Genomic DNA, 18,846 nt, shown 5'->3' with positions numbered 1-18,846 from the left:
GAACAGATTTGTCCTTGGGTGGGATGTGTCAGACTGGACTGGCCCTCAACATCTGAATGGAGCAAAGGGTAAATGTGCCATTAAAGACCCCACTAAACATGACTCCACATTATCAGAACACAGACAAACACTAGCTCTTTTCTGACTTGGAACTTCAGACATGGAACTGTAACATCTGAAATACAAGTTGGTTAAAATACTGCTAAAACAGCACATACAGAAACAATACTTTACTTGTCACTCCCTACAAGCACATACTCCATTTACAACTTTGTTTTCAAAATCAGAAAAAACTATTAAAACATCTATCCAACAGTGATGTATTCAAAAGTATATACACCTAATAGTCCAAGAGAATGCTCACTCTGGACCCAGTGTCAGCACCATCAAAGTGCAGTGTCTGTGACTGCAAATAGACAAAAATAAAAAATACAGTACTTTCTGAGGCCTAGGACTAGCTCATGATACACTTTAACGCATTTGTGGCAGACAGCCATGTCCTCAAGGGCGTTCCCTTTAGACAGGCACCAAGTTGCCACTGGTTACACATAAGTGCATTTTGCATCACTGTACAGAGATATAATAGTCCCATCAGAGGGTACCAGAAATTTAATTAAACGCTTCACAGAGTTTTACAAAAATTGCTAAAAATATTTTTTTACACTTCAATTTTTAATTTTTAAATGTGCCACTTTTAACATCAATTAAAAACTACTTTGACTGCATTACTCAACCCTAAGGAAGAACTTGGTTTCAGGGACTACATCCCTCTTCCCAGGTATGCACAACACTCAGAATCAGCAGCTCAAGTGCGACTCGTACAGTTCTCCACTCATCAGGCGCTGAAATCCGTAAGAGCCCCTGGGCAGCCTCAAACCCAATAGCATTACTTGCCTACCAAGAAAGATTTTAGTTTCAGTCCTACAACTGGCCTCATCATCTCACAAGGACAAATAGTTAGAGCAAAGTGCTAGGAAGATTGCTGCTTTGCCAGCGCAGGCAGGTAGTCTTCGAATGTTTATACAGGTGGCTGGACTGACTAAACCTTTTGCCACACTTCAGGCAGGCGTAAGGCTTCTCACCTGTGTGAACTCGGATGTGCTTCTTGCAATCTGTCAAAGTCAAAAAAGTTTTGCAGCAGATTTTGCAGGCATACTTGCGAGCTCCCTCTACAACCAAGACGTTGTGCTCTGACAAGGCTTTCTTGCACTTTGACAGGACATCAGCAGATGCCCTGGTCAACTGCGGAGGACCAGGTTGGGAAGGATGGCCATTTTCAAATGAGGATGTGGCCCCATTCATCATTAGCTGGGAACTGGCAGGGTTTTCTGGGATCTGTGAGCTCCTGACGGAAGTTACAACTGGCATTTTTGGAGCTATGCGGCGGTAGTATGGGAAGTTACTGGACCCTCCTCTTGGGGAACCCATCATTACCCTGGAAAAGGAAGAGTGGAGGCCCAAACCAGACCTAGAAAAATCCATCCCAAACTGTTCTCCTTGGTAGCCTGAAGTCTGTACACATGGCAGGCCCATCACCTCCGGCATGGGCCTAACAAAGTGGGAGTCTGTTGGCTCACCAAATGGGTTCTCCACATGGGAGCCAGGGGCAGAAGAGGGCCCGCCCGCAGGCCCAGCCTCTGGACTCAGCAAATAAGGGGCCTCGCCCTCCAGCCTGCAGTCACTAGTGGTGTTTGGGATATTATCATCATTGTTCTGATTTGCACTGAAGTTACTTCCTCTGCTCTTGTTAAGAAAATTTGAAATACTAAAAGTGGACTTATGTTCTAGGTTATTTGTGACTTCCAAAATGTGGATGTCACCGACCCTGTCCGTACTAGACTGGGGATCTGAAAAACTCCGATCACTGCTTTCAGGGCTGAGGTCGATCTTCTCGGCACTGACCACAACTCCCTCCACTTCCACAGACTCGCTGCCTTCCGCTTGAGAGGTCACATCGCTTACTTCATCCTGAGGCTCCGGTGAGCTCAGGGGCTCAGATTTAACCACCACTCTCATGTGTTCCTTCTCACTAAGGCCAACCTCAGGATTTTCACATTGAAAACCACTTTTCTCAGTAGCAGCTTCTGGCTCAAAACTAGTCTCAACCTGAGTTGCACGAGAGGCCATGGACAACTGTGCGATGTTGCTGGCACTGTTGTCAGATTGGCTGGGCACTTGGGCATCTTCTTGAGCGCCAAAAGACTGGTCAAACATGATAGCACCATCTTCCTGGTTGTCGGTCATTCCATCAGCTTTAGCATTATCCACAATCTTCAGAGAATCTGGTGAAAAGAACTCCGCCCGAGAATGAACCCCCGAAGGCCCATTCTCTGGTGTAACATCTGAAATGGCAGACTCATCCATGGGGGGTCGCAGGCGCTGTCTTGCCCGCTCCTCTGCAGACTGCTTGCGTTTATGAAGGCGCCTCATGGGGAAGGGTGTCCGCTGATCCAGGTTACTGCGCATCGATGAGCTCATGGGGGCTGGCTGCTCCTCACCACCCTGGCTGGAATTGAGGGCTGAACTCACGATGCTTAGTCCCAGCTGCTGTAGCATAAAGGAGCGCTGCATGCGGGCACTCTGCTCCTGAACACGCTCACTGGGGGGAGACATGGGCAGTGTCCTTGTCGTTAGGTAATGTTTACATGCCTTAACAACAGAGTTCAAATGCAGGTGCGAGGCTGCCAATAAGACATCCATAACATTGCTCTCCCCCAGCATAAGGGTGGAGGTATACATCATGTCAATCAGTGCAGCAAAGGCCTCTGCTGTCACTACCTCACTATCCAGCTGGATCATGTTCATGGTCTGATCTCCCTCTGCCACTGAGAACAGGGCTCGGAAATGCGTGCTGCATGCTGCAAGTACAGAGCGGTGGGCTTTAAAATGTCTATTCCCCACTACAATGACACAATCACAGAGCTGGCCATGAAGTCTCTGATAGTTCAGTTGCTGGAAGATTTGTTCAAAGTGACCAGGAAAATCCATGATCCTATAGGGAAAAACAAAGAAAGAAAAGTTTAAGACTCAGAAAAGCTTAAGTCAAAGTCAGAGCTCAAAGGGTGTGATGATGAGAGGCGTGGATGGGCAACCTTGGACCTTTTAAAGTTTACAACATCTCTGATTATGGGCACATATACTAGGAACTTGTCAAATGAAAAGCAAATGCCAATTCAGCTATCACCCCAGGAAGTATGCACACACGTGGGTTCAGCTACTGGCTATTTCCAGGCTCCTCTTCGCTTTTCATATGACCCACTTGTAACACTGAGGTCTATGTTAGAAAAGACCAATGTGTGGGTGATGGCATAAGTCTTAGATTCCTTCATTCCTTTAGGACAATGAATGAATGCCAAGAAATTCCAAACAGTTTTAGCAACCGTAAGTGAAAAGGGCAAATCAATATTAGACGGAAAATTTTCTGGTAATAAATGGTAGTAGATTGCACACATACATTTGCCCCCTACTCATACCCCATTAAAAAGACACTAAAGTTTTTTGATTTTTGTTGTTGTTTTAAGGTATAAATCCACAAGAAAAAAAGAGAATGGAAACGAAGACATCAATAGCATTTTGGAAACTGTGAGCAGGTGAATAAGTGCTGTCAAGCTCTTTTACCTGCCTGTAATCCTGCCAACTGGGCCAATTGTTGAGCTAAGGCTGGGTCTAGAGCTCACAGACCCCTCAAGCCCGTTCATAAACTGGGTCACAAACCCTTCACACGCAGATCCATGAGCTAGGTAACAGGCAAAAAGGTCCTTGGAGCCGAAGGTTCGAGAACATGGCTGCGCAGGGCGGATGCATGAGGCAGTAAAAATGCCAGCCAGGTGGCAGCGCCACACATGCACACCAACTCCACCCACACACAACTTGCTTACAAAGAATGCGCTGCACCATCACCAACTGGACCTAAGGCGAGGGGGCCTGATTAAACTATTCTATTTTCCCAACAAGTGCTAAGTGACAAACTGAAAAAGCTAAATGCTAAATGGGCAGTGGATAAAACAACTTGACATATGTCAAGCCCCCTTCCAAAGGCTTAGGAACTGGCTGCCCAGGTACCACAGAAAGTGGAGTGAAGGTAAGGCTAAGGCAGGAGGCCTGACTGAAAGTTTATTCAATTAAACATATATATATATATATATATATCATGGACATAGGAAAGATAAATCTATACAGACAGTAGATTAGTGGTTATCTGGGGTTGGGTGTAGGGTTGAGGAATGAATGCAAATAAGAAGAATTTTGGGAGGGGTGACGGAAATGTTCTAAAATTCAGCTGTGGTGATAACTAAAAAAAATCTGCTCTGAGCAGGTCAGCTAAATTATAGTGCCTTGGGAAATCTGTGATGAGTCAGTAGTCAGGTCCCATATCCTAGAAAATGTTATCATAAGACCATTTTTACTTAGAAGCAGACAGACTGGCACCAAAAGTGATAAAATAATCTAGAATGCTTCTTGTAACCCTTACCCTAGATCCCTGAATGTGGGATGTAACCTAGCAACAATCCAAAATCTATATGTCATGTACAACCAATAGAAAACTTGACATAGTGATATGGGGGGTTGGGGGGGTATGCTGTCCTCTTCTTTCCCCTTTGTTTCTCCCCCTTTGTGTGATTATAAAATGTTGAGTTCTAATGACCTCCTTTGAAGCACATTCCAAGGCAACTTGGCTGTGTGTCTTCCAGGACTACAGTTCTATGCTCATATAAACTCCTTGCCACATGTATTTGTCCTGTTTCTTTTTTTAAGTCAACAGTGGTCATAATTGCACAACTCATAAATTTACTAAAAATATTTGAATCGTACACTTAAAACAAGGGATCTTATGGTATGTACATTATACCTCAAGCTCAATAAATTACCCCTCATTTTAAAAAATAATAGGGAGGGCCGACCCTGTGGCTCATTTGGGAGAGTGCGGCGCTGGGAGCCCCCGAGGCCGCAGGTTCGGATCCTATATAGGAATGGCCAGTGCACTCACTGGCTGAGCGCGGTGCGGAAGACACCAAGCCAAGGGTTACGATCCCCTTACTGGTCACACACACACAAAATAATAATAAATAAATAAATAAATAAATAAATAAATAAATAAATAAATAAATAATAATAGGGAAAGAAAAACCATAGACAAACAAGCTTGGACCAAAACCAGTTTTTCCATTTTGAATTGCATGGTTTCTACAAAACTAACTAAACTGTCATATTCTAATATGACATATATCTTTGATGATCTTAAGGAGTTACTGTTAGGTTTTCCCCCAAGTGTGATAATGGTATTGTAATTTTTTTTTAAAAGAGTATTTTTTAAAGAAATGGAAATATTTACAGGTGTTATGATGTGTCTGGGATTTGTGTCAAAAGTTTATTCTGTACATCTGAAATTTTTCTTAATAAAAAGTTAAAACAAAAAAAAGGAGGAAAAAGAGCCCAGAACAGTCTATGAGTAAATCACTTTCCAATGCTGAGTTTGGAACCATTAATGTAGATTTTCACCTTCTGGAGTCATGGGAAAGAAGAATTTGCTTATTTTTATCCAAGAAACTGCCACATTTCCTAGGAAGTATGTGACTGCCAATTCAAAGTCTCTGTCTTGACTACAGCTAGTGATGGACCCTAGTTATGTGGTTAGAAAACAGGGTCAATAACCCCAAAGAGGCACCTCTTGGTGCCCTCTGCCCATAGGCTCTATAGAAGCTGAAGGAGCCACAAAGTTAAAAATCCTGCTTCAGTGCTGGCCAGTTAGCTCAGTTGGTTATAGCAGGGTGTTATAACATCAAGGTCAAGGGTTCCGATCCCTGTCCACCCTCCAAAACAAAAAACCCTGTTTCACCCCCTCCAGAGAATCAACCTCTGGTCTTCTGGGATGGGGGTTAGGCTGAATCTAATGGTTAAGCCCCAGAATACAAACATATGCAATCTGAATATCTGACTTGCGTGGTGGTAGAGAAAATGATCAACAACACAGATTTAATTCCTGCCGTCAGGGGAGAGACTAATAAACAGGCAACTACAATAAAGTGTTCTAAGTGCTATGACAAGAAAAGTACAAGGTGTCAGGAGACAAATGGGCCCCTCTTCCTGACAGGGGTTGGGGTAGGGAGTGTGGAAAGCCTCCTGGAGGAAGAAGCCTCCAGTCTCCAGTAGGGCTTGGGGGGTTGAACCAGAGAGGCTCTGTACTCAGGACACCAGGCTGGGTTCAGCAGCAACAATGAAAACTAAAGCTTAAAGTCTGCATACAGAAGATGATATCCCTCTCCACTCACCACCTCCAATCCCTTCACCTGCTCAGCAATGAGAAGACAAGCAGCCAGGCTCATACCTCTCTGGTGAAACTGATCTTTGGGGAGTCACTCCAATAGAACAACTGGATCCCCATCTAATTTCCCTATGGTGAAACCCATTAATCTTCAAGGGCCACCCAATCTACTCAGCTTCTAATTAGTGCTTCATTCAATTTTTTTTTTTTTTTTTTGATGGTTGGCTAGTACCAACAGAGTGTTTCACTCTTAGTATGAACAGTAAAGGAGCACCACAAACAAAGAAAAAACCCTTAATATAAAAGACAAAGCCCCAAACAAGAAGAAAAAAAAAGAAAAAAAGCATTTGGAAGAAACAGAAACAATGCAGGGAGAAAAGAAAACTAAGAAGGAAAAACACCTCAGAGAGATAAGATACCACATCTGTGAAACAAGAGAATATATTTTTTATTTTTTTAAAAGAGGAATATTCAGAGAACAAGAAAACAATTGAAAATTTAAAATAGCAAAAAATTTTAAATGTTAACAGAAGGGCTGGAAGAGAATGGTTGAGGAAATTTCACAGATGAGTCAAGGGAGAAATAAAAGTGAATGAATTAGAAAAAGAAGATTCATTAATGAGGTGCAACACCTGACAAAAGAAAGAGAAAAACAGCAGAGGGGGCAAGTTATTTAGAAAATAGTACAAGAAAATTTCCACAACTGAAGAATTTGCTCATTAAGACTAAAAAGGCCCACCTAGCACTCAACAATATGAATGAAGAAATAAATCCTCATGTCAGTCTCATTACAGTGGCATTTTATAACACCTGGCATTAAAGATCCTGAATGTTTGGGAATGAGGTGGTGGTTTGACAGGATGCAAAGAATCAGGAATAAAATTGACAGATTTTTCCAAAGCAATATTGAAAACAAGAAGAGGACAGTTCCTTCAAAATTCTCCAAAAAATTATTTCTAACTTAGAATTCCACAACCAGACAAACTATTATTCAATTATGAGGGTAAACTAAGGCATTTTCAGACAAGCAAGAACCCAAATGTTTATCTCTCACATATCCTTTCTCAGGAAGCTATTAAATGTTGTGCATAAACCAAGCTGGGAATAAACCAAGAAAAGAAAAACAAAGAATGTAGGAAACAGGAGACCCACCAAAGAAGAAGCAAAGATAATTCTAAGGATGATGATGAAGCCCAAGATGACAACTAGGCAGCAGACCTGAAAAGCAACCAGTTCAGATTGGAACAGGAAGATGGAGGACTATAAGAAGGAGGTCTCCAAGGAAGGGTGGGGGAAAGGAATGTGTTTGAGAGAGCTAAGAATTTAACAGTTCCATCAAAGTGTGAAGATGTGTCATTAAAAAAAAAAAGAAAAGAAAATTTAAAAATGGAGCAATGATTAACTCCAGGAAAAAGAAGTATTTTTTATTTACATCATTTCTAATCTTTAAAACAACCTGCCAGGTAAGAATTACTATCCTGACTTAATGGATGAGGAGAACACAAAAGACTAACCTCCCAAATAAACTGTATTTCAACCCAGCATACCAATTTAAAAGGATAGTAATATTCTGTTCAATGCTTTTCTTTTTCAATGAGCAGAAGTTAAATGAGGAAAAGTAGCTTATTTGCAAAAATGTTACCTCGACTATAAGAAAAAACCACCAACCTTTTCTACGAAAGGTGATTCTTCAGAATGTCAAATGTTTAATCCATACTCTCTATAGAAAAGGCATAAATAGCATGGAAACTGTGGTCCCAGAGTAACATTTTGAGAAAGTTTTCCCAGGGCCCAGAGACCTCTGAGAAGAGGCTACTGAGCTAGCTAAACATGACCCCAACAAACACAGAGATTTAAATAATATTGGAAGATAGGTAAATAGTGCACACAATCTTTTAACTTCCCATCAGCCCAGAGATACTCAGCCCTACACTAGATCCTCCATCATGTTCCTTGAGATAAACTCAAGTTCTCCAGGCTCTTCCCAAAACACTTTAAGGATGACTGGAACTTCCTGTTACGCGTTGTTGTCAGGCCATCTTCAGGGCCATACAGAGGCTAATGATTCATTTAAGGGCTCTGGAAGTTCTGATACTAACACGGTGACACAGAGATGACCAAAACCTGGAGAAACACCTGTCTCCTAAATTAATAACTGTGTGCAATTATTGGTTTGGACATACTCCAACTTAATTGCTCCTTAATGGCAACTTTCTTTCATCCCAATATCATTTAATCATTCAATTTACGATCATTTGGATTGGAAATGGAAATCAAACCAACAAAGATCAAAGCTAATCTTAGCCAGACAACTGGCCAATTAGATTATTCAACTCTTACCAATAGATTATTCTCTCTTAACAATATCAACAGTATGAGAAAGCTTCTCAGTATAAGTCAGAGTCCTTAAATACAATACAGTTCACTCAAGCTAATATAAGGAGAAAGGAATTTGTGATTAAAAAATATTAAGAAGCTCACAAAATCTCCAGGAGAGTGGAAAAGCTATACTTGGATGCTCCACAGCCAGAAAGAACACCCAACAACATTGTGGAACAATTCTAGAGAAATCATTACTGCCACTACACTGCCACCTCTACCATCTACTGTTTTGCATGGACCCTGCTCTAGATTAGCTACTCAGAAGAATAGCTGCCATTGCACCTTCTAGACCAGCACTGTCCAACACTTCAATAATGGAAATGTTCTGTTGCTATGCTATCCACTAATCACACGTGGCTACTGAGCACTTGAACGTGGCTAGTGAAAATGAGGAACTGAATTTTTTATTTTATTTAATTTTAATTAATTTAAATGGCTACTGTATTGAACAGAGAGTAGTCCTAAATGCTCAGTACTGTTCCATACTGTTCACATGTGTACCCAAACCCCACTCAGGTACATATGCCCAAGGGAACCTAGTTCTTATAACTGCACTGTAACTATGATTCTACCTTAGGAAAGTGGGACTCACAATTTGCAGGCTATCCAAAGGTAAAGGGGGAGAGGGGTTCAAAATGACAAATGTCCACTAAAGCATCCCTCTGACAAATAGGGCCCCTCTACATATATGTAATGTGCACGTGACTTTGGAAATGTATAGTTTTACTGGGTAAGACATGATCATCCTGGAATTGAAAGGAAAAAAACAAAACAAAAGGTCAGAAGAGCTGGTGTTATACTGTACAGGTATGCAGGCAGTGCAGGTGCCTTCAAATAGCATTTATTGAGCCCTGACTACACTCTGCCATGAGCGGTGCTAAGGAACTGTGGTAAATAAAATTAAAAAAAAAAAAAAAAAAAGGCTGGGGAAATTAAAACAAAAATTTTAAACATTTGTTAACTTATTTAAAAATAGTAATAAACAATTACATGTTAACATAACATTTTTAGAAAAAATAACTATTTTCCAAAAAAAAACCCCAGTGAATGGCATTGTTTACATTTTTGCATTAACAGAAGACAACTGGATTCTCATATTTGCTTCTGTGTTCAGATTTTTTCAATACATCACATGGCCTCTGGAAAACTCCACTGTATACTCATGAAAGAATGAGTAAAAAAAAAAAAAGAGTACGTCTTTGTATTATTATGCAAAGTTTTTATCTCACAGACCCCTTGAAAAAGTCTCAGGGGCCCTTATGGGTCCCTGGACCACACTTTGAGAACTACTGCGTCTAACAAAAATTCTAACTATGTTGGGAGGATGGAGGAATGAGGAATGTGCATTGAAATGCATAGCACAAAACTGGCAGAAATACAAGGAGAAATTAATAAATTCATGAAGAACAAAAGTCTTACTTCTAATCAAGAAGTCAACAGATAATGCATAACTAAAAAATTAAAAATTAGCTCCAATCACCTTATTTAATATGCATATATATCCAAAAGAATTATCTAAGAGTTGAAAATGGTAGTCTCTGGAAATAGAAAATGGGGAGCAGAGAGGCTAAGTCCTGGTGTTTGTCATAAATCTTGTGGAACTACTAATTCTATAAGTGACATGCACTTAGCAAACTACATACACCTTTGGATAAAAAAAAATTTTTTTTAACTTAAAAAGAGAGCCTGAATAGACTATAAAACCCACCCCCCCAACAAAATTAGAAAAAATTGTCAAAGAATTATGCCACACACACCCCTAAAGGCATTAGTACCAAATAGTTTTATAGGAAATACCTTTCAAATGTTATAGAAAAGATAATTCTTATATTATTTAAACCATTTTAGGATAGAAAACTTCCTATGATGCGATATTAAAATAAACAGTTACTGTATCACATGCCAGGCAATGCAGTTAAACACAGTAAATACTGACCAAATCTTTCTGAACGGGTAAGAATGATTCATGCATAGTGAAGGGCAACCTACTGCTGTGATTGCACTGATTGACTTTTAAGATAAGCCATTTAATATCCAGTAACACAAGCATAACTCAAGGTAAAAATGAAGCTATTAGTTAAACCAAAGGAGAAATGCTGCTGACACACTAGCATTTTTTTTTCCTTAAACTGTCCTCTTGTGCCTTTAAGAACCAGCCCTGTTCTTAGGATGGCCCTCCTAAACTGAAAGACAGATTGCTGTGTGTCCTGCCAGCCTTCCTAATTAGAACTAAGCACAGGGGAGCAGAAAAAGCACAGGCCAGGACAACTAGTATCATTTCTTACTCGTTTTGGCCATCTCAAAGTGCCAAAAGTCAATATTCCAAGAATGAATTGGAAATAGCAGTATATTACTATGATGCCCAAAAGTGATTGTATAGACTATGAATATGAAGAAGGCTTAGATTCATACTTAGTTAGGGTTCTCCAGAAGCAGACCACGAGAAAAGGATTCAAGTGCAAGTGATTTATCAAGGAGGGGCTCCCAGGAGAAACCGGTAAGGGGGAATAGGAGAGGGAAGAACCAGCACCAGAGCAAGGATGTGGTTTTGGGCAAAACCCCAGCCTTAGCCTGACTAGCAGGGGCACTCTGCAGTACACAAACAACGTCTCTGGAGTTTGTGTCACCTCAAAGAAAGGACTGGTCTTTCATAGTCCTGCATCAGTCAGTCAACAGCTAAGAGACTCCCCCAGGGTAACGTAAACTGCCAAGCACTTCCTGCTCTCTGGGGCCACACATAAAGTGATGCCAGTCACCCAAAGGTGGTCCTCCAAAGAGTCATAGATGCAAGCCATTACAAGCAAATGCACACAGAAGCTGCAGGGTGGGTACCAGTAAAAGGGACCAAGGGGATCTGGTCAGAGCCCAACAGTATGTGCTGCACATACTTGGTGACACTGAAGAATAAAGTGATACGTAACCATATGAATAAACAGATGCTACTGTGTTAGTAAAGGATATTTTTATATATTTACACAATACATGTTGCATTCTCAATCCCCCACCCCTGTCCCATAATCATTGTTATTCAAAACTCTTGAGCAACTTTAGCCAACTCAGCAGTCTAGTCTAAAAGCCATAGACAGCTCATGGTGAGAAGATAAAGAGTTTTATCAAAGTTGCATATCTGAAGCCTTCAAACCAAGGAAAAAAAGCTTCAAGTCTCTTTATTTTATTTTATTTTTTTGTCTTTTTCGTGACCGGCACTCAGCCAGTGAGTGCACCGGCCATTCCCATATAGGATCCGAACCCGTGGCGGGAGCGTCGCCGCGCTCCCAGCGCCGCACTCTCCCGAGTGCCCCACGGGCTTGGCCCTCAAGTCTCTTTAAAAAGCTTCAAAATGTGACAGTATGGATCTACACAGCAGGAGATGTGACAAGCAATCTACCAATTTGTAACTGTATCTGACCCAAAGCAAGTGTACAGGATAATATTTGTTATATGCTGGACTAGATTTTAGCAATTTCAAAACTAAATATAATTAAGAAAATATATTCAAACCACTACTCGTTATATTAACATGAATAATCAAAAGTTGACTGTCTTCTCAATAGATTTGCTTTCCTAATAACACTTTACTTAGCCTAATAAAAAATTCTGTGTCCTAGAAGAACAAGCCAGTTAATATCACATTTTAAACTATTTGACTTATATATTGACATACCCACATGCTTTTCAATAATATACTTAATTCATAAAGAAAAGTATACTCAGAGGGCCGGCCCATGGCTCACTTGGGAGAGGGTGGTGCTTATAACACCAAGGCCATGGGTTCGGATCTCTATAATAGGAATGGCCGGTTAGCTCACTTGGGAGAGCATGGTGCTGACAACACGAAGTCAAGGATTAAGATCCCCTTACCGGTGATCTTTTGAAAAGAAAAGAAAAGAAAAGAAAAGTATACTCAGACTCAAACTTTATCTACCACTATATCAAGTGATTTATTGCTTGTCTGCCAGGCAGGACTTGCAAAGCTGACACCTGCAGGAAGAGTCTTAACATTCTAAGGAATTCTTAACATTTAGCATCCCCAATCTAGATAAAACCCTAGCAGAAAAATAACTAAACAGAATTTTTCCTCCACAGATAGAAATGATATAAATGAAAAAAAAAAAAGTGATACAGCAAAATTAAACAAGGTCCCAGGTCAAGCAGGCTAGGATTTTTAACAGGGCTCCAAGTCAGGCAGAGTGGAGTCCTGGAACATCCATCCATTGTTCTGATTTTACCAGCAGGGTGGGAGTAGGGGAAGGCTGGAATTAGGTGGGCACACAGGTGCCCACGGTTAACCTCAGATACCAGATCTGTCAGTATGACTAATGTCATAATCTTTCTGGTTCTGCTCTGTTAGGGCTGACTCAGAAACTGGACAAATTAGGTCCATAAAATAGGGAAATCCATCAGTGGCTAAAGGCGAGCATGACTGAGAAAGTTGAGCTAATGCAAGACAACCTTACCATCTCACCCTACCCTCCAACTCTCCCCACACTGCCATCCTGTTTTCCATTTCAAATTCCCTGGGGATGAACTGACCTATAACTTCATAACTCAGTTTGAGTAAGAAAAGGTATTAGTGCCTTATTTATCTTCCCAGCACAAACTCAAAATGTTTTTTCTACTAAAACAGCTTGTTGAGGGCAGGGACTGTATTTTCTCTCTCTCTCCCACAGTGCCTGATATACAGCTCAGTAAATTATTTGTTGAATGAACTTTGGCTGTATATAGATGAAATATAATACCATATTACTCAACAATCACTTTTCTGAGAATCTCAGCTATCTCTAAAATTAGCCAAAAACCAGAAAGAAAAAGTCTCAAAATATCCAAAATAAAGATCAAAGCCTATGTATGAAAGAATTCCTCATAGGAAGGTCCCTCAATCCCTCACAGTTTCTTTTTTTCCCCTGTGGCTGGTCGGTATGTGGATCCAAATCCATGACCTTGGTGTTACCAGCACCATGCTCTCCCAAGTGAGCTAACCAGCCAGTTGTCTTTTTGTTTTAAACAAACCAAAATTCAAGTTTTTCTAGTTCCCTAACTGATTGAAGACAAGTCATAGCAACTCTAGAATGAGGTTAAGGGGCTGCTGCTTAACTGAGATATGTTGACAGCTGCAAGAAAAAACAGGTGAACCACTAAAAGAGAAAAGAGGGCCAGCAGCTTGGAGTCATGTAGTGGAAGGGCTATAAAGCCCTAGAGGTCAACAGCCCATGAAGGTACTTGTGTATTTGGTATACAAATTCATTCACCTAATGTTTTGAAATACCTACTTTGTTCAAGATTAAGTGCTGTGGAGCATAGATGTGTATGGCATAGTATTGATGATAGTCACAGGTGCTTAGAGGAAATAAGACATTCACAAATAACGTATTACAAAGTAGAAAGCATTAAGTGCCACATAAGAGGTGAAGTGTACACAGTGGTTTGGAGAAGGCAAAGGGCCAACATGACCCGACTAGTACAGGAAGTAAAAGAGAAGCGATATGAATCTAGGTCCAACTATGAAACCTCACTTTGCTCTAATGGGAGCAACCTCCAACAAGACATGGCCTGGGTAGCTGATGAGAGGACACTCAGAGGAGAGACAGTATGTAGTTCTGAGTGTGAACAAAGGCTAGGAAAAAGGACTAGGGGACTGGAGGAAATAAAGGTATGGAGCTGAAAAGCAGAGTCAGGGTCAAGGACTGGAAGTGAGAGTGAAAAGACAGATGTGAAGAAATGACAACAAAGGGAATAAAAATTAGAGCAAGGGCTCTGGAAGAAGTAGCAGGAGGGGTTTTCCTTCTCCCCTCTTACTGAATCCTCCCTTGCTGCCAATGCTACATGCTACCAGCACAGACCACACAGCTAAGCTTTCATCACTGTCAACACACCTCAGTTTGGAAAGTCAGGAGGATGCAGGATGAGCTTTGTCTTCTTCACCCACTACCCCTTGCTCCTCCTCAACTCCTCCTCCATTCTGACTTCCATCAGGCTGGTGCTGACAAAAATCAGGGATAGAGCCTTTGGGGAAAAGGAGACAGATGGTGACAGAATACCTTTCTGGCAGCACAGTCACCTGTTACAAGAGTCTGTCCAACCATGTCAGGGGGTGGTCTGTCAGGGTGGTGGCCCACCAGTGAAGTGCTACTTTAAAGACCTGCACGACCAAGGTAGTCAGTTACGTGACAGAAAGCCCTATATTTAAACTTCAGAATAATTCAAGGCAAATTTCATTGCTTTATCCCGTTTAGCATTTTACACTTGAACTGTAACTGCCTAGAAATTTCCCTTCCTTGGGTATGTTCTTCTAAAATTTTAAATGAATAATTAGCCAGCTGGCTATCTAGATTTAGCCAGCTGACATGCTAAAGATCACACGAACTTCACGAAGGTATCCAAGGTCTATGAAAACTATTAATGGCTCCTTTTAGCTACCTAATATCTATTTTAAGAAGCCTAAATATATTTTCCCTCAATTACTTAGAAAATGTTGCTCACCTACCCCAGCTTCCCCCTCTGGCACCTTTTCAGCAATTTAAAAAAATAGCTTTCATTGCCTTTTCCCCCTGACAGATCAAGAAACTGATTTCTTAATGAAAAAACTAAATTTTTATCAAGAAAAAAGTCATGTCAAAGCAATGGAGACACTATTATTCATGGGGCCTTTCCAGTAGAGAAGATGAAAAATGGATTTAATCCATTTCTTATGCCAAGTTTACTTTCAAATCAGTATATTCTTTCACTTCTTAGTTATGAATCAAGTCAGTAGTGCTCAGCAAGTGATTGATAACTTGATCTGCTGAGCAGCTTTTGTCCATCTATTCAAGATAAAATGCAATGTATGTTACTAAATGTGTTTAGATTTTTGTAGCATGCCTGGGTTCCTCTCACAACTGAACCCCTAAAGAGTGGATTTCCTTTTCCCTGTCCTTCTTCCTCAAATCCCCTTTGCAGTAGAGACTAAAACAGAAGGTCTACAAAGGGGAAAGCCCTGCATTTTTAGAGAAAGATGATTGAGTGGATTTTAAATTATAATTGATTAAGATGTACTGAAAAATCACCTACACCATGTTAACAATATCATGTAGAGAAAAAAAGGGAGGATCAAATCGCCTTAATCATTTTAAACTTAAGAAGTTGGAAAACGAGCATTTGTAAACCTATGTTATCAAGTACACAAAGTAGAAAAAAGAAAAGTACACAAAGTAACAGACTAACAGGTATAGTTTCCAAAAGCAGACCCACCACTTAATCATCTTTTAAAGTTTGTAAAATAGGGCTGGCCGGTTATTCCGTTGATTAGAGCATGTTGCTGACAACACCAAGGTCCAGGATTTGATCCCTGTACCTGCCAGCCACCAAAAATAAATAGCTTGTAAAACAAACATTTGTTAATTTCCATCTATATAAGAAAAATATCACTCCCAAGAGGCTTCCTTTCAATAACAAACTTTCTCCAGAGCATAAAGGCAATTTGGAAAATTCACTGGTTACAATTACAATGAATGAGTTGAGTACAAAAGTCTTTTATATGTACCAAATTTCATTAAATCTAAGATGTCAGTGATTATAAAATAAAATTATTTCATGTAACACTAGGAAAGAACAAAAAGCTGCCAACTAAGCTACGGCATAATGCTTACTTATGGCACCTTGTCTTCAAAGAAAGTAAAATGTAAACAAAATGTGTTTTAGAATCAAGGAAATACTGGAACCTTAAACATATTATTCAAATATGTTAAAAGATCAGAAGTAAAATTACTGATAAAATAATATTGTATATTAGAATCTATCTATTTCTACTATATTAAAGTCAGCACTCCAACACAATTCCTAATCTGTTTGAGCTGTCAAGACAAATCAAAGCTTTTAGCAAAAATATATAATAAAATGAAAGGCACCCCTAAAACTGGATCTTGAGATTAAAAGCCACTATTCAGTGGTGGAAATGATGAAAACAACTGTAAAGAGCAATAGTTCACTCAGAAACAGCTGGTCTTTTGGCATATGAGAAGTTCACTTCATACTTAGACAAAAGATGGAGTGTAGTGTTACATTCCATCCCACCTGCTACACTATCAAAAACTGGCTCTACTAGACAACATCCACATTTGAGAAATGTTAAGTACAGTAAAAGAAAAATCATATGCTTAAAACTGACAGAGGGGTAAAAGTATTTACAATTAATTTACATTTAAAAATATAAAAGTTGAAAGCTAACACGGAATCAATACCTTGGGTTCTTTTTTCCCTTTCCAAGAAGAATTTGAGGCTGATTCAAGATTCTGTGTCAGTGACAGCAAGTTTTTTCAATCTCACTGAACACAAGATATTATTAAGTCTCCAATTTGATATAACTCATGCTACCTACTTTATATACTAACACATTTACATATATTTCGTTATTTCAGTGATTTTTAAAAATCACTTCCACTTCTTGTGAGTCTTGTGACAGAGTCTGTTCTGAGAGTGCTGACCCCTAAATTTGGGAAAACACCCCAGTATAAAATGCTTTTCCTCCAAATCTTATCACTTTCAGAATTTTGCTAGAGACACATCAACTAACCAGATGCTGCCAGATCTTCAGCTAACTGAAAGTTATGTTCTGAGACAACTCTTAGGAGAAAAAGGCAAATCTCCAGAAAACAAGTTGACTTCACGACTCTTCAAAAAGTCTTGGTCCACTTATTTAGCAAAGCTCAAGGGCCCAGAGCAGGTCCCCAAACAGTCGCACAAAGCTGGCTGCTGTGGACAGTCTTCACACGCTTGCTGAGATTTCCAGAAGGGTTAAAGCAATAGTGGAAGGCCTTCCTATGGCATAGGAGTTTTTCTCTAAAATTATTTCTTCTCTCCCCATCTGGTCTTTTCCCTCCCCACTCTTTTAGCTTATGGCCAATCACTCTTACCACCAAAATCACAAGACTTTAGCAAATGAAAAGCGAGTCTACATGAAAAATGATGAGGTATCCAACCCACCTTTTAAAATTATCTAAGGCACAACAGCCCATACAAGGACAGCAAATCACCAGTGATGACTAAAGCACAGCATTCTCTTCAACCTCTAAATAAAGATCCAAATGTATGTAATATCTTCTACTTATTTACTACAACTGAAAAGTATATTAACATGTCTTGGAAATATTCTTTTTTAATTCTTGAAGGTGAAGCGTTTCTTCTGTTAATTCAAACTAACCCAAACCGGAGCATACTTAGTAATCAACACTTTACTGTACCTTTACCTAAAGTTTTTCCTTCAAAATAAATACTGCATTTAGGATTTGTCTTCTATTCAGAAATTAGCTTCTACAGCACCCTCGACTATGTCAGAATGCAGACTGACTTAATAAATGGCCATTTTGGAAGGAAAAAACTAACCCTCAACCCCCCAACCCCCTTGATTCACTACCTTATGTTAGTATTTATGTACAAATCTGTTTGTCCTCCAAACTGGGGGAAAAGACAGGACAGCTGCATCTTACCACCGCATTCTCCACAGCTCCTTGCACGAAGCCTGGAAGTAATGGGCATTCAATAAACGCACTTTAAACACTTTAGTCTTCTCGTAACAACTTGGAACATTCCAAAACACTGACTCCACCCCTACAGGGTCTGCCGCCGACGGCCTTGCTCTAGTGAAATGAAACCTCGTTGCTCAAGAAAACCAAGGGTGAGGGCAAGGGAGCCACCCGACCCCATCCCGCGGGCAGGAGATCCTCTATTCATCATCAACGCCAGGCTGTTGGTCCGGAGGCCTTTCCCACCCCATCCCGGTAAACTACGTCGCCAGCAGCAGATCCGCAGGGGCACTAGCCCCCGCCCCAGCCGGCAGACAGCCTGGCGTCGGGACACGCGGGACGCCTGCGCAGAAGAGTCCGCCTCCTACCCGCTGGCCCCTCCGCTCGGAAGGGTAACAATAACCCCTCAGAAAGACTGACAGTACGCGGGGGTACCAGTACGCGACTGCGCGCTCCCCGACGCGACCCAGGTGCTCAACCGTCTCCACGTGAGCGCGCCGGCGCGCGCGCGCCACCACGACTCTCCCTGACAGAATCGCCTCACCTGAGCCGGGCTCCGCCCCCCTCCTCCTTGCTGAAGGAGGCGGTGACCCCTCTCCGATCAGACCCGACAGTGTCGGAGGAGGCGGGAACGTCCAGACTGGCGACTCCGTGGTGGGACGTCCTCCCTCTTCCGCCCACCCCCCGCCCACCCCTCTTCTTGTC

General features: G+C 40.9%; 1 protein-coding gene and 1 non-coding gene across 2 annotated transcripts; both read right to left on the bottom strand.

The window, feature by feature from the left end:
- Positions 1–264: 264 nt before the first annotated feature.
- On the bottom strand, positions 265–18,791 carry ZBTB5 (zinc finger and BTB domain containing 5). Its single transcript, XM_063082255.1, has 2 exons — positions 18,686–18,791; positions 265–2,992 (listed from the first exon to the last, which is right to left on the bottom strand). Exon 2 carries the CDS (start codon positions 2,986–2,988, stop codon positions 958–960), a length of 2,031 nt encoding a protein of 676 aa, XP_062938325.1. The 5' UTR covers positions 2,989–2,992; positions 18,686–18,791; the 3' UTR covers positions 265–957.
- Positions 10,773–10,912, bottom strand: LOC134366271 (small Cajal body-specific RNA 11). Its single transcript, XR_010022262.1, has one exon. It is a non-coding gene; the product is annotated as a small Cajal body-specific RNA 11 (non-coding RNA).
- Positions 18,792–18,846: the final 55 nt, after the last annotated feature.

Source organism: Cynocephalus volans, chromosome 17 (assembly GCF_027409185.1).
Source record: "Cynocephalus volans isolate mCynVol1 chromosome 17, mCynVol1.pri, whole genome shotgun sequence".
Lineage (NCBI taxonomy): Eukaryota > Metazoa > Chordata > Mammalia > Dermoptera > Cynocephalidae > Cynocephalus > Cynocephalus volans.
This window is presented reverse-complemented; position numbering and strand designations above follow the sequence as displayed.

Coding starts and splice junctions, on each gene's coding strand:
- ZBTB5 (XM_063082255.1), bottom strand. CDS start 2,988: ATGGATTTTCCTGGTCACTTTGAACAAATCTTCCAGCAACTGAACTAT.